Source organism: Schistocerca gregaria, chromosome 7 (assembly GCF_023897955.1).
Source record: "Schistocerca gregaria isolate iqSchGreg1 chromosome 7, iqSchGreg1.2, whole genome shotgun sequence".
NCBI lineage: Eukaryota > Metazoa > Arthropoda > Insecta > Orthoptera > Acrididae > Schistocerca > Schistocerca gregaria.
The window spans coordinates 273341076-273364007 of NC_064926.1; the positions used below are offsets into that span (position 1 = coordinate 273341076).

At 39.9% G+C, this 22932-nt stretch overlaps 1 protein-coding gene across 2 annotated transcripts in view; it reads left to right on the top strand.

The window, feature by feature from the left end:
• LOC126281449 (probable ATP-dependent RNA helicase DDX49) overlaps positions 1–21694 on the top strand; it is a 50025-nt gene extending 28331 nt beyond the window's left edge. For both annotated transcript variants that reach the window (XM_049980423.1, XM_049980424.1), the window contains exons 5-9: positions 5726–5830; positions 18681–18847; positions 19668–19822; positions 20002–20202; positions 21331–21694. In XM_049980423.1, coding sequence (XP_049836380.1) covers positions 5726–5830; positions 18681–18847; positions 19668–19822; positions 20002–20202; positions 21331–21563 — 861 coding nt within the window. In that variant the 3' untranslated portion in view covers positions 21564–21694. The remainder of the gene's footprint in view (positions 1–5725; positions 5831–18680; positions 18848–19667; positions 19823–20001; positions 20203–21330) is intronic.
• Positions 21695–22932: the final 1238 nt, after the last annotated feature.

Genomic DNA, 22932 nt, shown 5'->3' on the forward strand with positions numbered 1-22932 from the left:
GTCTAAGCAATGTGACTACATCTGTGAAAAGTATAAAAAATTTTGTGCGGTCATTTACTTAGTTTCGTGCAGAACAGTAGCAATGAGAAATAATGAAAATAGATTCAGTCATCCACTGAGCGAAAATAATAAAGCTGTAAGATGTGGAAAATCAAATTTTTTCACCTAATATTTTTCATAAAATCAGATGATAATTATTTCATAGCAGTCAGTGTGTCTGCTCCAGCACTTTCCCGAAAAGACTCACAGCTGTTGCTTTCACTGTCATATGTGCTGCAGCGACAAGATTCAAACATGTTTGAATTCAAATGTCTTAAGTTGTAGTAGAGGACAAGCTGTGCCATGGATGTTAGTCGCCTAGGACACTTCTTTAACTGTACTGTGGTTGTGTTTTGGGTCTGAAGCTGCTGGTCGCTTCTGTCGCTCATGTAGGACATGGCCTAAATGCTAACCTTTCTTCAGGTTATGTTTCTCATCAGTTATTAGTGTTTTGCTGTTAAATTTCCCCTCCAATTTCCACGAGGAACCAGCAAAAAGTATTATCTGAGATTTGTGCAAAGTTTTGGATTAATGCCAAATAAGACTGGAGCTGCAGTTCAGTGTTACATCAATACCTCCAAGTGCAACACATTTGCATACAAATTTAGATGCCTAGGTCCATATCTCTCTTTTCCTACATCTTTTTACTTGCTTCCTCAAAGCCAATGCACTTATCTTGCAAAGTAATCCTATATAAATACCACAGTTCTGTATTGTAGTTATAACTAGTGTCATATCAAATGACACCAAAAAACAATAATACAGGTTTGCTAGGTTTGGGACACTACACTTGTTCTCTCAAGTTCCCTCCAATGTAAAAGCTTGGTCACAGACCCAAGTGAATGGTATTGAACAGTGGCGAATTGTCTGGGAATGGTCATTGTCTTGTGTTCGCATCCATTAGTATCAGTGTAAAGGAGACTTAGGATGATGCCTTCAGGTGTCAGTTCTATAATTGCTCAAAATATTTTTTACTCAAATGTCATTAACTTGATAATGGAAATTATCTTTGATATTGTCCAAATTTTTCTGAAGTGCCTGACACAAAGTGCCTGAGGTAGGTGGTTTATAGAAGGATTCAGTTTCTTTGATGCTTACCTTTTACCAGATTATTTCACATTCTGAATCTATATGATTTGCACTAGATATTATCGAGTTAGGTAAGCAATAAATTCACTGCCATCAATGACTTCTAACCTATTCTTGTGATACGTCTACATCCATACTCCGCAAGCCACCTGACGGTGTGTGGCGGAGGGTACCCTGAGTACCTCTATCGGTTCTCCCTTCTATTCCAGTCTCGTATTGTACGTGGAAAGAAGGATTGTCGGTATGCTTCTGTGTGGGCTCTAATCTCTCTGATTTTATCCTCATGGTCTCTTCGCGAGATATATGTAGGAGGGAGCAATATACTGCTTGACTCTTCGGTGAAGGTATGTTCTCGAAACATTAACAAAAGCCCGTACCGAGCTACTGAGCGTCTCTCCTGCAGAGTCTTCCACTGGAGTTTATCTATCATCTCCGTAATGCTTTCACGATTACTAAATGATCCTGTAACGAAGCGCGCTGCTCTCCGTTGGATCTTCTCTATCTCTTCTATCAACCCTATCTGGTGCAGATCCCACACTGCTGAGCAGTATTCAAGCAGTGGGCGAACAAGCGTACTGTAACCTACTTCCTTTGTTGTCGGATTGCATTTCCTTAGGATCCTTCCAATGAATCTCAGTCTGGCATCTGCTTTACCGACGATCAACTTTATATGATTATTCCATTTCAAATCACTCCTAATGCATACTCCCAGATAATTTATGGAATTAACTGCTTCCAGTTGCTGACCTGCTATTTTGTAGCTAAATGATAAGGGACCTATCTTTCTATGTATTCGCATCACATTACACTTGTCTGCATTGAGATTCAATTGCCATTCCGTGCACCATGCGTCAATTCGCTGCAGATACTCCTACATTTCAGTACAATTTTCCATTGTTGCAACCTCTTGATACAACGCAGAATCATCTGCAAAAAGCCTCAGTGAACTTCTGATATCATCCACCAGGTCATTTATGTATATTGTGAATAGCAACAGTCCTATGACACTCCCCTGCGGCACACCTGAAATCACTCTTACTTCCGAAGACTTCTCTCCATTGAGAATGACATGCTGCGTTCTGTTATCTAGGAACTCCTCAATCCAATCACACAACTGATCTGATAGTCCGTATGCTCTTACTTTGTTCATTAAACGACTGTGGGGAACTATGTCAAACGCCTTGCGGAAGTCAAGAAACACGGCATCTACCTGTGAACCCGTGTCTAAGGCCCTCTGAGACTCATGGACGAATAGCGCGAGCTGGGTTTCACACGACCGTCTTTTTCGAAACCCATGCTGATTCCTACAGAGTAGATTTCTAGTCTCCAGAAAAGACATTATACTCGAACATAATACGTGTTCCAAAATTCTACAACTGATTGACGTTAGAGATATAGGTCTATAGTTCTGCACATCTGTTCGACGTCCCTTCTTGAAAACAGGGATGACCTGTGCCCTTTTCCAATCCTTTGGAACGCTTCGCTCTTCTAGAGACCTACGGTACACCACTGCAAGAAGGGGGACAAGTTCCTTCGCGTACTCTGTGTAAAATTGAACTGGTATCCCATCAGGACCAGCGGCCTTTCCTCTTTTGAGCGATTTTAATTGTTTCTCTATCCCTCTGTCGTCTGTTTCGATATCTACCATTTTGTCAACTCTGCGACAATCTAGAGAAGGAAGCACAGTGCAGTCTTCCTCTGTGAAACAGCTTTGGAAGAAGACATTTAGTATTTCGGCCTTTAGTCTGTCTTCCTCTGATTCAGTACCATTTTGGTCACAGAGTGTCTGGACATTTTGTTTTGATCCACCTACCGCTTTGACATAGGACCAAAATTTCTTAGGATTTTCTGCCAAGTCAGTACATAGAACCTTACTTTCGAATTCATAGAAAGCCTCTCCCATAGCCCTCCTCACACTACATTTCGCTTCGCGTAATTTTTGTTTGTCTGCAAGGCTTTGGCTATGTTTATGTTTGCTGTGAAGTTCCCTTTGCTTCCGCAGCAGTTTTCTAACTCGGTTGTTGTACCATGGTGGCTCTTTCCCATCTCTTACGATCTTGCTTGGCACATACTCTTGTAACGCATATTGTACGATGGTTTTGAACTTTGTCCACTGATCCTCAACACTATCTGTACTTGAGACAAAACTTTTGTGTTGAGCCGTCAGGTACTCTGTAATCTGCTTTTTTCACTTTTGCTAAACAGAAAAATCTTCCTACCTTTTTTTAATATTTCTATTTACGGCTGAAATCATCGATGCAGTAACCGCTTTATGATCGCTGATTCCCTGTTCTGCATTAACTGATTCAAATAGTTCGGGTCTGTTTGTCACCAGAAGGTCTAATATGTTATCGCCACGAGTCGGTTCTCTATTTAACTGCTCAAGGTAGTTTTCAGATAAAGCACTTAAAAATATTTCACTGAATTCTTTGTCCCTGCCACCCGTTATGAACGTTTGAGACTCCCAGTCTATATCCGGCAAATTAAAATCTCCACCCAGAACTATAACATGGTGGGGAAATCTACTCGAAATATTTTCCAAATTATTCTTCAGGTGCTGAGCCACAAAAGCTGCTGAGCCCGGGGGCGTATAGAGACATCCAATTACCATGTCTGAGCCTGCTTTAACCGTGACCTTCACCCAAATCATTTCACAATTCGAATCTCCGTCAATTTCCTTCGATACTATTGCACTTCTTATCACTATAAACACGCCTCCCCCTTCACTGTCCAGCCTGTCTCTGCGGTATACATTCAATTCTGAGTTTAGGATTTCATTACTGTTTACATGTGGTTTCAGCCAACTTTCTGTCCCTAGTACTATATGGGCGTTGTGACCGTTTATTAATGAGAGCAGTTCTGGGACCTTTCTATAGATGCTCCTGCAGTTTACTAATAGCACATTAATATTGTTATTCCCTGTTGCATTTTGCCTACTCCTGCCTTGCCGCGTCTCAGGAGGCGTCTTGTCGGGTTGGATACATATTCCAACTAGAAATTCTGGTTTCAGCTAGCTTTCTGTCCTTAATACTGTGTGGCCATTACTGTCTTTAATTTGTGGACCTGCCATGGATGCTTCTCCAGTTTAATAATACCCCATAAATATTGTTTCTTTCCAATCTACAAGATTGAAGTTCTTCTGTGAAATAACATGCTAGATCTTTCTCCGATTACAGCAGGCATTTCATCATTGGCTGTATAGTGGGGTTCTTTTGATCTAAACAGGAAAAAAAAGTGGATGTCATATATACTCTCCTACTTGAATATCTGCCTACTTTGTCTAGTACATGCCTGAATTGAGGGGGCTGTACAATTTCCAGTGCAGAATAATTGTCTGACCTTGTGCTTAGAGCTCTTCAGCTCATCCTCAGTCCAGGTGACTGTGATTGATTCTAGGTGCGATGTTGGTGAGTCATGGCTCCACTTCACTAGGGCAACTAGCTGGCTTTACCAGTCCAGCCAACCATTCAAAGGAACCAAGGATGATGTCAGAACCCAGGTGACAGGTGTTATTGGTGACAACTTGAGCTACAATTTTGCAACTAGCTGCACAAGTCCATTAGGTAACCGTTGACAGATCTTCGACATATTGGATGAGACCTCTTGGCAAACATACCAAGTGCACTCTGGCATTTTTTACCAATCTGTATGCTATTTGCCTGAGAGAAACTAATGTTGGAGAACTCAGTGACCATCAAAGGAACCCCCTGAGCTTGTTCGGACTTGGCTGGAAAATCGGCTTTTTGGCCCAGTAGGTAAGGCATCCTGTGTTAAGATGTGTAATCAGTACTGAGTTGCCCTTCTTACCTGTTGTTAAGGGTTAGGGGGCAGCCTTGCAGCCAGTTCTCATACTTGCCTTCCACCCAGAAATACACAAACCATCACAAGTCCTCAAGTGAGGACAAATTGGTCAGATCATGCATATGAGAAGACACAATGATATTGGGGTTTTCCAGAGGATTCAAGTAGTACCGGTATTGACACAGGTGCCTCAATATCATTGGAGCTTATGAAAGCAGCCTGAATTCTTATTGACCATAGCCTATGCAGCTTCTAACTTTTTCCAGACAGTGGCCAGTTCCCCTTATGTCGACACACCATAATCAAAATCCCAGACTATTACCTACCATGGAAAACTATATTGTCATTGTTTTGAATCAGTTGACCAAGATGTAGTTGGGATATGACCTCGTATTCGGCTGAGCGGTTCTAGGCACTACAGCCTGGAATCATGCGACCGCTACGGTCACAGGTTTGAATCCTGCCTCGGGCATGGATGTGTGTGATGTCCTTAGGCTAGTTAGGTTTAAGTAGTTCTAAGTTCTAGGGGACTGATGACCTCAGAAGTTAAGTCCCATAGTGCTCAGAGCAATTTTTGAACTACCTCGTATTCACCCTTAAGAAAGGGGTTTTAGGTTCATTTGGACCCTCCTTGTATACTCACAATAAAAGCTCTAGATCACCTCTGTATTATCATGTTGAGTTAAAAAAACCTTGTGCATTGTGCTGTATGTTTTACTTTCATCTTGCTTCTATTTTCTAATCATGTGCTCTGAAATAATTAAGAATATAAATTACTTTTGTTAATTCTTTTTAGATGCGGACTATTTTTTCTGCTCTCCCGAGGAAAAAGCAGACACTTTTCTTCAGTGCTACCATGACAGATACATTGGAAGAAGTTAGAGCTGTTACTGCAAATGAGGTAAAGTAGTGTTTTTATTGTTTAAAATTTCCATTTAATTTTAAATGAGAGTATTATACACAAGACGATGACTTACCTATTTGCATTATCATATAATCCTGAACCTCAGAACATTACAGGCAGTATTGTCTTTTCTGCTCTTCTTTTTGGTACAACAAATAGTTAAACCATACAATGCATGATTTTAATCTGTCTGCTCTAGCTAATATTTAATACCTGTTACGGAAACTGTATATCACATGTTCTTTCTTTGGTTTACTGTGTTGTTATTTGTATAGAAAGATGACATTGGTGGATTAATGTAGTGTAGATGTGGTAGTGCAATCTCCATAATAAAGAGGGAAATGTGCTGGTGAATGTTTAGGCAAAACACTGGAAATTATGTTTTTATATGTCTGCTGTGTCAGTGTTTCAAACAGAAAAAAATAAATTAACATTTTCACAGAATGGAAAATTTGTTTTTGCATATGGAAATTGTTTATAAAGACACTGAAAATTATATAATAAGTTGTTTAAGTATATTCTTATATGGTATACAAACAACATGTAAAGAAGAAATGGATTTTCAGGGTAATAATAATTAAGAAAATTACAAACTCAGACCAAAAAACTTAGTCATATGTCACTGATTTCTGAGCATGGATTAGTGTCATTACTTGTGTTTGTTTGTGATCTTTTATGGTTTCACTGGTTTTTGGTTTTCTAAACTTTTGGATATGATGTGATTTTTTTATTGATTGAAAACAGTCTGAGACAGGAACACACTCTGAGACAGGTTGGTTATTCCATGACATACTTTATTACTTTTAGTCAATAGTTGGTTTTGTTATCATGATGGGTTAATTGTTTTTGAACACAGTAGCATAAACATTTTCCTGAGCAATTGGGGCCTTATTTATTATTTAATTTCTTAAGACGTTACAAATTGTTTATTAATATGAGACAACTATGCAAGTAGGATAAATGTTATTCCTTGCGTGCTTCCATTAATTATTGTAATGAAAGGTTGTGATATCGGCATAACTTCATTCTATTTAGCTGTCAACTGTGCATTTTTCCACCTCATGTAAGGATTTGATTTCTTCAGAGTAGTGTTTCCTTTCTCACAGTTTAGGCAACACTATATTTTCTCACTTTCTTTTCAAACGGTTCTCAGCTTCTCTCTTTTTGGAATTTATTGTGCTCTTGTGTAATGCATGTCTTTCCTGAATTCTTCACTCTGCTGGTGACTACATATTTGGTGCCAGTGTCAATATCTCATGGTTAATTGAGAAGAGAAGTGCATTCCCTCCACAAGATTAAATTTATTAGCAACCAGTTTTATGTAGTGACAGAGGACGTACTCTAAATCATAGTTACATGACATATCCTATATTGCGAAGCACGGTTGTTATTAAAGGCCACTCAACATCTGTAAATTTGTTCCCTTTAGCCATAGGCTGTACCAGTGTGCCTAGAAACATTTATATTTGCTCTGGAAGACACATTCTATAGCTTATGACCACCAGTGCGAAGTGCTAACATTCTCAGTGAAGTGGAATATCTTACACCTTCCCTCACAACCACACCATAAGCAGTCATTGATCAAGTGCTTGAGCATCATAAGCTAAAAGTAAATTCCATATATCCGTCCCCACATTGACAACTAAAGAATTAAACCAAGGAGTTCTTTCTGACTCTCATGCATCTCTCCCTGCCATTCCTCCTGTGTGGGGTTTTAAACTATAGAATTCTTTTATAAGACTCAACTACTACATATGTCCCTCATTCCTCCTCCCCCCGCCCCCCCCCCCCCCAGGGGGGGGGGGGGGGGCTGCCCTTGCAATACTCCTTCCTTTTCTGTGCAGCTTGTCAGTCCTCCTCCTATTTTTTCTCCCCTCCCACGTCTTGTGTTCAATCGGGAAACCGAAACTTGTGAAAGTATTGGAAGACTGAGGTGCATTTCATTTATTTGTTTCTCTCTTTTCTTGTTCCCATGTCTCATACCCATCCTCTGCTTTGGCATTTAAGGTCTCACCTTTTGTCTTTCTTCCACCCTGTGCCTGCCTGAAGGCTGGCTCATGCATTTGGCACATAAAGGATGAGTGGGTAATGTGTAACTCACAGCACCTGAGTTGACAGGTAGGGCTTGCACTTATCCCCTGGTAAAGGCCAGGCCCAGGGGGGATGATTGCTAATTGCCCAGTCTCAAGGTCAGGAGATGTGACCTAAGTGTGAACAATAACGTAGGATGGGTGTGCTCCCCTTTGTGGGGGGGGGGGGGGGGGGTGCTGAAGGAAGAAGCGCTCTCTAAGAGATGCTGGAAATCATGGGGGATTAACCCATGATGAGCACTTCAACTCCATCAATGCAACCTCCATCTAATAAACAGAAATGGAATGATACCAAAGACATGACAAATCTTTCATTAGCACCCCACTACCTAGTGGTATCACCCACAGGAGGAAGTCAGAACTTCTCTGCAGTGAACTTGTTTGTCATTCAGAAAGGTGTGGATACAATTGCAGGCCCACTCAAGTCCTGCATTCGCTTATGCAGTGGAACATTGCATCTAGAGACAGACAGTATCTTTCAAGCCCAAAATCTGCTTAAAGCTAAACTCCTCCACAGATACCCTGTTCGTGTAGAGGCTCATCAAACAATGAATTCTTCAGGTGGTGTCATATACAGTCAGCTGCTTGATAGTTTGACTGAGGGAAATATACAGCATTATCTCTCTGATCAGGATGTAACTGCAGTAGATTGGGATTGGGATATGAAAAGGGTTGGTGCAGAAATAGTGCCTGCCCACACACTTTTCTTAACATTTGATAAAGTGGAGTCACTGTTGAAGATCAAGGTGAACTGTGAAATCAACATCGTCAGACCCTACTTATTGAACCCAATGTGTTGCTACCAATGTCAGCACTATAGCCATACTCATGTGTTCTGTAAAAATGCAGCCAAATGTGTAACTTGCAGCAATGATGTTCATGACAGAGATTGCCCATTCCTTTCATCCCACTGCATCAACTGCAATGGCAACGATGCCACTTCATCATGCAAATGCCTTGTGTACCTCAGCGAGCAAGTCATTCAGGAGATCTGGGTGAAGGAAAAGATACCCTTCAGTATTGCTCGCAAACTGTTAGCTAGCCAAAAGCCTTGCATACCACTATCGAGCAGTTACAGTACCATTTTTGCTACGTTACAGCCCATGAAAGATATGGCCATGCAGATCTGCGAACTCCATTCAGTGCCCTGGTAGTGAAATTGCCTGGTTTTAAGGTGACATCTTCACCTCTGCCCACTACAGTTGGTCAGCACACTAAAAGAGTCACGTGTGATGCATAGAAGAACGGAAATTTAAGCAGGGAGCCTCCCGAGATGACTTTCTTGCACACCTAAAGTCAGAAACCGTCTGGGTCCATGTCTGACAAACACAAAGGTACTAAGAAGGCAAATGAAGACAAACCCTCTTCCCCTTATTGAACTTGTAGATTGTTTAAGATCATCTACAACAGTGACTCTGCGTGACATCACTGTCTTGTTGACTTACATTTCACCAGTGTGAATCACCAACTGATTCTCCACCCTGGAGTCAACTGACGGACCTATGGAGGTTACTGGTACCAGATCCACCAGCCTCAGGACCCTGTCGTAGTACGCAGCCGAAATCTGGCACTGGCAGCTACCAAAGTAATTGCCCCTTATAAAATAAATATCTCCTACCATCTAATATGACTTTTCCAATGGAACATTTGTGGCATCGGATAACACAAGGTCGAATTGTAAGTGCTATCACAATCACAATGCCCAGTTGTTTTATGCCTCCAAGAAACGAAATTATTCCCTCAAGACCACTTTGACCATTCACGCTTCACTCCAGTACATTCCGATCTTCGTCGCGAGGAAGGAACTCTAGCTAGTCCTACACTCATTCTGGGCGACATCAATAGCCAAACCATGTCATTGAACACCCAGCTACATTCAGTTGCTGCCCATCTCTCTCTCCCCAGTTATACTTTTTCTCTTAATAATATCTACATCCACCCCTGTCATCTGATTTCGCCAGGGCAGACATACTGCAACTTACCACTCAGCTTCTTCCACTCTTTCTGCTACTTGGAAACTTCAGTGCCCACCATCCCATTTGGGGCTCTCTGAGAACCTGCCCCTTCTGGCCGATATTTTCAGCCACCTTGTTCTCATTTCTGTCAACACTGACAAATCCACATTTCTTTTGGACTGCACACACACTTTCTTGCACCTGGATCTCTTGTTCTGTAATGCACAGGTTGCCCACTGTTTAGACTGGTCTGTCCTTTCAGACACATACTCAGTGACCATTTCCTGTGCATAATTCATCTACTAATTCATGTCTCATCTGTGCGCAAGACCAACTGGCAGCTTTCTGAAGCTGAATGATGGCTCTACTCTTCACCTTGGACGAATGATGATTTCACAGTAGTGATGATCCGGTAGAGTACCTTGTGAATGTTATCCTCAACACTGCAGGTTGTTCCACCCTCCCAACCTCTTCTCTAACGCAATGTGTCCCAGTCCCCTGGTGTACTGTGGAATCCCAAGATGCGGTTTGCACGTGTTGACGTGCTGTCCGTGTCTTTGAATGCCATGCCATGAAGGAGAAATGTATTTGTTATAAGCAGCTGTGCACAAAGCATCGTCTCATTATCAGAGACTGCAAAAAATCTACTTGGATCTCTTTTAATAATTCTTTTAACCATTTTTACTCTCTCTTCTGTTGTTTGGGTAATGTAATTTGTATTTCTGGAAGTGAGGTATTTTTCCCAATTCCTGTCCTGACTGTAGCGAATAGTGTCAGTGTGAACTCTATCGAAATTTCCAACACTTTGGGCTAATAGTTTGCGGAGAGCTTGGACCCCGCCCATTACCATCGTGCCTTCCCACTTCAGAAATGACTGGAGGTGGCTCAGGAGACATTGTTCCCCTCTCAGAATCACGTATGCTGCAATACTGTTTTAATGTGATGGAGCTCAAAAATGCTCTCACCATGTCACAGTCCTCCACTTCAGGACCGGACAATTTTTACTTTCCGATGTTGTAGCACCTATCTTTACAGCAAGCACTTTCTCGTTCGTACACATAATAGTATCTGAACAGACTGCAAATTTCCCAAAATTTGTCGTGAAGCCATTGTAATTCTCATACCCATGCCTGGTAAGGACAAACATCTACAATCCAGCTACCTCCAAATTTCCCTCACCAATGGTGTCTGCAAGGTGATGAAACGCATGATCAGTCAGCTGGCATGGTGGCTTCAGTATCAGAATTCGCTAACAAATGCACAATGTTGATTTCATAAGAACGTCTCTGCAGTTGATCATCTCATAACCTTGTTGACCCACATAACGAACAATTTTCTGTGAAAATGACAGACTGTAGCTGTTTTTTTGATTTGAAGAAGTCTTATGATATCTGCTGGAAGACAGGCATCCTCCATACAATGCACATCGGGTTTCCGGTGCTGCCTCTCCCATTTTATTCAGAAGCTTTTAAAAGATTGTGTTTTCAAGGTATGTGTGGGTTTGGCTTTGTCGAACACTTTTATTCAGGAAAAGTTGGTGCCTCAGGGTCTGTGCTGACTGTAGCTCTGTTTGCCATAGCAGTTAACCCTCTCATGGACTGTTTCCCATCAGACATCTCAGGCCCTCTTTTCATCAGTGACTTTACAATCTTCTGCAGCTCTCAACAGACCTGTTTACTTGAGAAACAACTTTAGCGATGTCTCTACCATCTTTATTCGTGGAACATGGACAATGGTGCTTCCACGTTTCCACTGAAACACTATCGGTCTGAACTTCAAGTGCCAAAAGGAGTTTGTTCCACTGTCCTTACATCTGAGTCTTGTTGTTTGTAGTTTTGTCGAAATCATGAACTTCTTGGGGTTCACACTCGATAGGAAACTCTGTTGGTCCTCCTACATGTCTCATATTTCAGCAAACTGTACCTGATCTTTAATATCCTACCTGTTTTAAATGGTACTTCATGGAGAGAGGAAAGTCCTCCTCTGCTTATACCAATCCCTTGTCTAATCAAAAACGGACTATGGGTATTTCATTTACTCGTCTGCATGACCATCTAGTTTACACCATCGATGCATACATTTGGTCACCGAAGCTGTCTGCACTAACCCAGTTATGAATCTCTGTGCAGGCACTTCCAAACTACTGCTGTCATAATGGCATGATTTTCTCCTCAGGAGATGTGCTTGTCATCTGTCCTCTTTGTGCAACCATCTACCCTATGCGACTGTTTTTGATGACTCCCTTGACCGCCAATACAGGGTAAGTGCAACTCCTTTGTTGCCTTCCAGAGTTCACTTTCATATACTGCTTCGGAAGCTTAACCTTACGTTACGTGCCACATTCCAGATGTGTGAGAACCCTTTACTGCCTCTTCTTCGTGCAAAGGTCTGCATTCATCTTGGATCTCTAGAGTTGACCTATCGCTGAAAGTTTCTCAAATTTTGCACACGACATGGAGGCAGCACCTCTGTCTACACTGATGGCTCTGAGAGCAACGTCTACACTGATGTCTCTAAGATCAACCGTGGTGTCAGATGCGCCTTTGTCATTAACAAACATTTTAGATACCGACTTCTAGAACAGTGTTCAATTTTTACTGCAGAGCTTCTGCCCTCTTCTCAGACCACCGAGTACATCCGACAGCAAAGGCTTCTCAGTTGTGTATTATGTTCCAATTCGCTTCTGTGTTCTGTACACATATCACCCCTCAGTACAAAAACATCCAAGAATGCCTCCATTCATTTCCTACTAATGGAGCCAACGTGATGTTCGTGTGAATCCCTGGTTGTGTCAGGGAATGAAGCTGCCAATGCTGCTGCCAAGACTGCAGTCCGACTACCTATGTCTTTTAGATATTCTGTCCCTTCAGATAATCTCTGTGTTGCTGCATGTAGGAACATTGTGTCACTCTGCCATAAGCAATGAGCTTCTTTATATAGGAACAAACTCTGAAAAATTAAACACCTCCCAACAGCATGGATGACTTCCTTGTACCCCTCTTGTCTCAAGGAGATATTTTTAGCTAGGCTGTGTATTAAGCTCTGTCGTTTCAGTTACTCACTTTTGTTAAATGGAGACCCCTGCACCACTCCGTGCTTACTGCAACCAACCATTGGCAGTGCGCCATTTTGTGACCCAATGCCGATTTTATAACTGTTTAAATTTTAATATATGTTTGCCATCAGAATTATCATATTTTTTTAGCTGATACAGTACACACTGTAGAAGGTGATTTACATTTTATCTGTCATAGTAATATGGCAAAGGAAATTTAATTTACAACTGTTTGGGCTACCTCCTCAACTGGGAAGTGATCATTTTTAACTGTCCCTCAATCAGGCTCCAAGTATTATGGACTTAAAATTCATTTGGCAATTGACCACTCAGCTGTTTTGCTTCCTTAAGCAAGAACAACAAACGAACCAAACCTATGGGGTCAAACTGCCAAGAGCCTCTTCTGATAACCAAAAGCATATCAGATGAACATGGAGCAGATTACATGCACACAAAAATTTGATATTCACAAACTGAACTCCTGCACTGCCAAATAAACAGGCATATCCACTCACTACCAGTCTGAAGAAAGCCAGAACATATGCAATGCATGCAGTGGATATGGGCTATAATTGAGTTGGCACAAGACGATCCATGAAAACTGGCAGCGCTGTTCTGAGCTTTCAGCTGCAATGCTCAAATGGCTGCAGTATGCCAATCAGGCCCAATTGCCCTGATCATTGAGACAATCATCCCACTGACACACCAGTTGAAAGATACCTGTTTGGTAGAACACCATGTCCTACTGCGTGAAGTCTGGAACTGCCTGCTGCCTTTCCTCGCCCTACAGGAGTTGACAGTCCTTCAGGATCTTTTTTAAGAGACCACATGCTTGACAATCACATGGGGAGAGATCAAGACTATATGGCGAGTGCTTGAGTGTCTCCCACTTGGGTTGGTGTAACTTCCGCATTATGACATTTGTGATATGAGAATGTGCATATGAAGCAACAGTATCTCTTGGCACACTATTACACAAAGGTGGTTGTCAACAGTTTTGCTGCCCCATCACATTTTTCATTCTCTGATGAATGTGTACTGGTGTTTGTCCTTCAGCAGCCAAGAAAAGAATTATAGCACATTTGTCCTGTGTGGATGCATTTGTTAATAATGTCATAATAGTGTCGCCATAGTGCACATTTCCGTATTTACTGCGCCCACTTTGGGAAGACAGGAATGCCACACTAATGCCTTGCCTATGTGCTAGTGCTTATGTATCCACATCGGAGTTACACTGTGTTGCACATATGCTACAGTAATGCTCTCAAATGGAAGCTTTTTGATTGCCCCTTAACTTTGCATCGGCGAGAATAAAAAAGAAGAACACTGAATCTTTAAATCTCTAGCAGAAATATGCATCCATAAAGCACTTTTTGATTTTCAAATGGAATTGGAAACAACATCTGATGACTGGTATTTCTTCATTAGCTGCCAGCCAGTACTTGGACGTTGCAGAGTCATATACAATAGAAACTTCATCCCTCTGAGCCATTTAAATTTCAACTCCTAATGTGTCTGGCTTAGATAGTGCACTGTATCCATCACAGCATCAATAGAATGTCCAGACATTTCAGGCACTTTCTAGTGATTCAGTCTGCGAACTCACCAAGTGAAGAAAAGATCTACATTCCTAATATAAACTGAAGGCTTTCGAAAACATGTTTAGTTGATGATTGTTACTTTTTTTATATAAATTTTTCTCATATTTAGAATTCATCATTATGATTCCATGTTTGCCAGATAAGTAAAATATGTTTACTTCCATATTTTTGACCTGTTCATTGTAAATGTTAAGGCTCTAGTGTTTGTTTCGTTTTACAAGTAAGCCTTATAAGTAATATCAGGTGGTCTTCAGCCTGCCTTTAGAGGGCAAATACTGCAGCCTCATTGATACACACTGATAGCCCACTGGCTGCCTTTTATAAACAAACCCACTGTCCACCAGTCAGCTCCACAGGTGCATTGACCAGCAGCTGCAGCTCAGTTGCTGGAGTAGCATGAATGCCTCTCTCTAGATTATGATGGAATCATTCATGCGCACTTGTTGAGAGAGAATTGTGCTCCTGCACGTATGCCTTTGTTTGCTTGTTAGGCAAGTGCAGGCTCATGGTGTCTAGGTGCAAGGCACACAGATGTAAACACACCTTTACACTGTCACAAAATCTCAAAATTATTTCACTTTCCTTTTCCTTCCCTCTTTCCTGACGAAGCAGCCGCCAGTTGCAAAAGCTCGAAATTTTGTGTGTGTGTGTTTGTGTGTTATTTTATTGTGCCTGTCTACCGGCACTTTCCCGCTTGGTAAGTCTTGGAATCTTTGTTTTTAATATAGAAAGTATTCACGTGTATATGAACATTATCTGTCTGACAGAAGAATATGTGGGCTTACATGTCTCAAACAAACAACTTGCCGGAATGCAGCTGCCGGTGTTTCGACAGATGAACACCCTGTGATTTTCAAGGCACAAATACAAGAGAGCATACTGTGCTAAGAAATTTAAAACCTTGGTAGACAATGCTACAGTTGCAGAGCATTGCCTTTGTACCAATCATCATATGAAATACGTCAACACAGAACATGTTATGAACTTCCAGTTATTGGGATAGTGTTGTTAAGGAATCAGTTAAGATGAAATTATCTAATGGACTTGTAAACAGAGATGAAGGGTTTGAACAGTCCACGGGTGTACTACCGGTCCATAGTGTCCAACGGGCACAATATTTCGGCAGCGAGACATGTCGCCATCGTCAGGTGCGGTGACGAACTGAGCTCCTGCGGGCGGGTGGCCATCTTAAATGCCCTTCCCCCGTGAGGCGTTCTCTCTGTGGTCCGCACCCGCGGCCGCACGTTGGTGGTCGCTGAGAGGCTGTCGTTGGTGTCTGTGGTGGCGTTGGTGTAACTGCGTTGTCTGTCCTGGTTGCTCGTTCGTTTTCTTTGCTGAGCTCAACATATTTTGAATTTGCATGCCTCCTGCCTAATTTATCAATTATTGACATGACTTCTTACTCCTGAGAGAGAGATCTCTTATATGTACATAACATCAAATATTACGGAACATATTTTTCTTAAATGATTATGTCATAATTCAAAACTGCTCAAATATGAGATTCAACTAAGTGACAATGTCCAGTATCATTTCTCCCACTTCATACTACCTCAAGATAGATATCCTTGACAGTCGAATCTGATCATGTACACGTCATGGTGATATCAGAAAGAAGTGTCACCGATGTGAATCTAGAGTGTCCCTCTGGTTCACTGTCTTTCCACTGATGCCATTATAGCTGTATTGTGTTGTGTTTACATTTGTTAGTGATCATTCAGAATGTTTAAGACAGTGTCTGAGCCAGGCAACTGTGAAGTGTGTTCTGTAATGTGGTTTTTGAATGCAAAGAATGTTAAGCCAGCTGAAATTCATAGTAATCTTGTAGAGATTTATGGTGAAAGTGTAATGATTGTTGGAATGGTGAGAAAATGGGTGAGACAGTTCAGTGATGGATGGACCAGTGTTCATGATTAAACATGGAGTGGGCAACCATTCTGTTGTCAATTATGCTTTTGTTGGGAAAGTGAATGAGAGAATTAGTGAAACCAGATGATTCACAATAAGAAAGCTTTGTGATGAGTGTCCACAAATTAATTAAAAAAACTGTTTCGTATGAGATTATCACAAATCACTTAAATATTCTCAAATTAGATTCGCACTGGGTTCCGAAAATGCTTACAGATGTCCTCAAAATGAAGAAACGTGGCAGTGTTTTGACGTTTCTTAGCTAGTACAGTGATAAGGGAGATGAATTCTTAAACAGAACTGTGACTGGTGGTGAAACTTTTGTTTGTCACATCACTCCAAAATCAAAACAAGTCGATGTAGTAGAGGTACTCACAGACCTCCAAAAACCCAAAAATTCAAAACTATATTGTCATCATAAAAAATCATGTCAACTGTTCTGTGGAAGGCATTGGGCATTCTGCTTGTTGAGTGCCTTCATTGTGGTACAATACTGTAAAACATTGAGAAAACTTCAGCACGAAATCGAAAACAGAAGATGTTGAATGCTCAGTCAAGGTGTTGTGTTGCTTCATGATACCACACATCCCTGTTCAGCTGGTGCCACTTAAAACCTTATTCATTAATTTGATTGGGAGCAGTTCAGTCACCTGCACACCTTCTGACTATCATTTGTTCTTGAGTTGAAGCGAGATTTTAGAGGAACTATATGAATGTAAAAACATTGTTCATCAGTGTCCTTCACTGGTGGCATCTTCCTATGAAGAGGGTATAGGAAAGTGCGTTTCCCGCTATGACAGATGTCTGAACAGTGGTGGCAGTTATGTAGAAAAATAATTTAAGAAGTGCTCTTTCTTGTAAAAATAATGTTGCTATGAAAAAAATGAGTTTTTTTGCCAGAACAGTACCTGCTTTCCAGATATGCCTCATAAATGTCTGTCAAAATAATGAAAATGAAAACTCCTTACTTTATGTTAAGAAGTTTAAATGTTATTGAGTCAACAAAATCCTATATCGTCACTTTTAGCATAAGAACAGTTTTATTAAAGATTTTTTGTAAGGGTGGTACTCTGATGTTGTTAACAATATAACACCCGTAGTAAAGAATCCTGTCCAGTGGTGGTTATTTGCAGAAAGTTTCGTTGCATTTTGTTGTTCTTTCACTGTCATAACTTTTGAGCTGGAACTGCCTGTTATGAGGCAGTAAAAAAGGATGAAGGATGAAGACTTTGAACTCTCAATCAAGAAATCAGTTTGTGTCATTTTAAACTGTACACAATCTATAATCATTTTTCTGAATTGCAGAGGAAGGACACTTCTACAATTTAAGCATGCAGTGGGGTTTGTCAGTCTTATATATCCTTAACCTCGTGTGATTGCCACTTCTACTGAGGCTGAAAGCATTCTTAACAACAGACAGCGGCTCCTCATCATATGATATGACATGACAAATGTGTAATATACTATCCATCTAGCAGGCATGCACAAAACATACCATTTTCATTCACTAATGGAAAGACTTATAAAATCACTTGTTATCAACTAGACCTTTGAGGATTTAAATTTTTAGAGATGGACATGACCCATACCAGTTTGTACTCCAAGGCTGGAGCAGATAATAACGTTGGATTCCCTTGTCGATTTTGGATGCAATTATTTTTTAGCTATCTACAGATGTGGCTTTTAACTCGTCATATTTTAGGTACACATTTGATTTTAAGTCTTTATTTCACTGTATTGTAGGTAACCACACTGACGGTTCCTATAAGGGTGATTCTTTGGTTGTCCATTTCAACTGCCGCTTTTATTTTGACAAAAGGGCAGAAGCAAACTTCATTGGAGACTTGCCCTCTACATAACTAACAACCAGACAAATTGGGTAACAATTTTAAAATGTTACATATTGGCTGGATCTGAACCTAAAGTTATAGGCAGAAATTGTACAGTGCAAGTCGGCTGGCAACAATGCCGCTCCCCACCCTACCCCTTGCACCACCAACACTTGTTGCTTTGATTATCTCTGTTGAATTTTTCACTTTTATTAAAAGTTTTGGAACGGGTAGGCAGCATAGTTTGTGCAAGTGTACGAATTTGAGGGAAATGCATCTAATTCTAATGAAACCTTTTAACTGTCTCACTTGTAACTACAGTGTTTTTATATGGTTTAGTAAGGGCACTAGAGCCCACACTATCTTAACCTCCATTTTTTTTTACTTATTGTTTTACTTTTTATTCCAGGTATTTTTGTGGGAAGATAAGACTGAAGTTGCTACAGTTGATCAACTAGAACAGTTCTACGTTCTTTGCCCACATGATGTACGAGATGGGTACTTGGTCGAAACAATTCGAACTTTCAGACAACATCATGAAAAAGGCTCTGTAATTATTTTCACTGATACGTGCAAGTAAGTCTTTCTGTATTGGTCTGACTTTTGATACAGTATAAAGTCTTAAAGTAATAGTTTCATTCGTTTCAAGGCCTTTTACTTTGTATACTGTGAAGTTTGATTGTATTTTTTGCATTGCTTGGATCAGGCCTGGAAATGTATACCCAACTCTATTCCTATCCTTCCTTACAACTATATTCAGTCTGTTACCTAAATTGCAGTACAATAATAAGACCTATTATAGTGATCAAAATAATTTGAGTATCAGGTGAGATATCACACATTAAAAAATGTAAGCTTCCAATTTTCTTTTGTTTAATATGTAGGAATATATAACTTTTGTGATACTCCAGCTCACATCCTAGCTCACTACTGATAAAAATATATTATGTCCACTATGGGAAGTCTGTTCTCCAGCTTGATAAGGTTGCTATTGGTAGACTGATTCTTCTTGAACCCATGCTGAAGGAGCTCTGATGCTGTCCTAATCCATTTCCTAAGCCCTTATTGTCTTTTTTTTTTAAAAAAAACTGCTATTCTGTCTTCCAAGAATTCTGGCATTAGCCTCAGTGCCATTATGTGACATGGCTCAGAAAAACTTTTGCCAAATTCAGTAGCACAAATAGTTTAAATATCATGGAAAAAAAGAGATTAATAAAAATATGCTCGCAATTGTATCAAACTGACCATAATTTACAAGACGTCAGACTGTATCCTTCATTATCTGCCTTATTACATTCTTTACATATCCACATCTATCAGATGAATATCCATAAGTACAATATTTTCTACAGTCATGAAAATTATTTTAATCTGTTGATATTTTGAAACATTGCAGGAATTGTCAGTTGTTGTCGATGACGCTAAATGAAGTTGGATTTGAAAATGTTTCATTACATTCCATGACGCAACAAAGGCTACGGCTGGCAGCACTTGCAAAATTCAAGAGCAATGTTGTTAGAATTTTAATTGCCACTGATGTAGCTAGCAGAGGTTTGTACGCATATTTCATACTTCCTTGAAACAAGTTATTAGTGTACATACTGAATGCACGAGATTCTCTCTTTTGTTCAAAGTGACTTATTAATAATATCCATGTTAACTGTACTACAGATGTCATGTTAAATGAATTCATAGCAAGACTTTGATGAAGTGAGTTCTTTATTTTATAGGTCTTGATATACCAGCTGTAGAGCTGGTTATTAACCACACTCTGCCTAACATTCCAAAAGATTATATCCATCGTGTTGGCCGAACTGCTCGTGCAGGTCGCTTTGGTGTAGCAATATCTTTGGTTTCACCATATGACATTCACCTTGTTCACGCAATTGAAAATGCAATCAACACAAAGCTGAAACAATATGATGTAGACGGTAAGTGTATTTTTTGAATGCGGGGTTTTCTTCCAGTATTTCAGTTAACTGTTCAGTTCCCTGTAACATACTCAGGTGAATAATACAACAGATTTTTGTGGTAAATTTAATGAGAGGAATTTTGTGGAAAGATATAAAGATGAATATTGAGAAATTTATGGTGTAGTATATGTATGTTTAACTTGAATTTTGCAGTTCTGGAAGAACATGTACAGTGAGTAAGAAAATAATACCTACTTTTATGCTTTAATTCAGATAAATATCTGAGTCTAGCAAGCAGTGGTGTGCTACAAGCCAATTGTAGTTCTTTCTCAAGCGCCATGAGCTGCTGTGTTCCCTGTCTTATAGGTAAATGCAGAGCCTTGTCATATCTGATTGGCTGTTGCGATCAGTGGCCTCACCACTGTACTCTGTCAGCCACAATGTTATCAATGTTATTTTGTATGGGTTATGTAATATTCATTAGGAAGAGTTCGAGAGTGCTACTATATTCGTTTTAGAACAGATACAAGCAGCTTCCCCTCCCCCCCCCCCCCCCCACCCACCCTCCCCTCCCATCGTGTGCACGCACACACACACACACACACACACACACACACAAAGACAGAGAGAGCAGCATAGTCATTTGGCTCTAACAACATTTCACCAGTGTAAGCAGGAGATATTCTGATAATTGCACTAAGCTCAAAATTGTCAAATTAACTTAACTAATTTCCTCATTCAAAACATTGTGGGTTTATTCCAGAAGCTGATGGATTGAATTTTCACTTTTATGTCCCATTTAAAAGAGGCAAAGTGCAGTAATCATTTGAAGAAAGGCATAATATTTTTGGATCAACAGAATCAGTAGATGGCAAGTCCCAGTCATAAGCAGGATAAAGCATAGAAAAATACTTCAGTTTCAAATATTTTCTCTTTGTCAAATGGAGCAACTGACTAGCATTAATGGAATTAATTAAGGTAGATTATAAAAGTTTCATGTCTCCTAGAAACTTTTAAAGAAAAAATTACTTATGTAGAAAATTTTAATTGTTAATTTTCTGTTGTTACAGAACATCACAAAACACTTGATTCTTTTTATTTTCTAATTGCTACACCTTTCATTTTTCAAAACTTTTATGTTTACAGATAAAGAAGTTGCAAAGATATTCACACAGGTGTCCGTTACTAAGAGAGAAGCAGAGATCAAGCTTGATGAAACAGACTTTTATGAGAGAAAAATGATTAACAAAAGAAAGAAGCTAATCCTCGAGGGGAAAGATCCAGATGAAGAAGAAGAGAAAAGGAGAAAGATGCTTAAAAGAAAGAGAAGAAAGGAGAAATTGAGTAAGAACTTCAAGAAGAGGGAACATGTCAGTTGACTTTCTCACCTTCATTCCAGCTTTGTATGTATCCAGCAGTTGTTGACTATTGTGCAGTGAGAAAGGCAATTATAAATTTGTAGATAAAGAATGTTTATTTTTGTAATTAAATGAAGCAAACAGCTTTTAAACTTTTGTTGTTTATTGTTTCCTTATCTTAGTGTAGCTTAAGGCAAGAGGGCCTCCCCCCACCCCCCACCCCCCACCCCCACCCCCCACACACACACCCTGTCTCTTTCCCTCCCCCCTCCCCTCTCTGCTTCTTACTAACAGTCTTTGTCACACTATGAGCCAGTTAAGTGTTTTACCTGCCATCTTCAATTACCTCCAAATTGATACAATAATATACACCTGCTACAGAAGATTATTTGTAAATAGTTAATCTCTATCTGGATTTTCATTCAATGTGGCGATAATAAACAATTTGAGAAAGAAAACATGAAGTGAATTAATTCAGGAAGTTGGACTGTAATGTGGTTAATTACATAACTGAAGCTTCGCAACAAGCTTTTATGTAAATTTATTTTTCAGTGAGATGATACACATTGAGAAAGTATATCTGTACTGGTGTGGAAAAACTGAAGGTTTCATTTGCAAATAGGATATCAATTTTATTAGGACTGTTCAAACTTATCAGATGAAAGATGGTAGTGTTATAGGTAATTACTAAAGATATCTGATATTGGCATCCATAAGTTTGATTTTTAATGTTCTGTGGTAAAATTCTGAGAAGAAATATGAACAGCGCTGCTTAACAGAATTGATAAAGCTTATCCACTGATAGAATCAAATAGCTGTGATCCAGCTTTGCTCATTTTTATTGGTATCTATAAAGTGTGGATAAGTAGAAGACTATTGATCCGAAGGTCTGAGATTCAATTCCCAGTCAGTTCTAGGATTTTTTTCCGTCAAAACACACTTCTTTCATCTTCAGCAATGTTTGAAATGCTGAATTGCAACATGGTTTGGTCTATAGGTCCCCCAATAACTTTCTCTGTCAGTCAGTTCAAAGGTCAGAGGAAGGCAAGAGCTTACCACACCAAGTAGGACCATACCTAATAAAGCACTGTGTTCAAACCAACCTTCAAGTTGACCATAGCTGTACCTTTTTTAACTTACCTGTAATTAGGTGTACAGTAAATGATACAACAACAGGATACATGCACAAATAAGTTGGTCACAATAGGAATTTCCCTTTTTAAAAACTTTGTTAACTTCACTTTTGCTCTATATAATCACTGTAGCTTAAGTGAAATCAGTTCTATTTATCACATATTCTATAATTCACCCTTCTAGCACTTCTGCCTTAGTTGTCAATATAGATTTCACCAAGTTCACTATTGTAATGAAGTTTTCTTGTCTCCAGCTA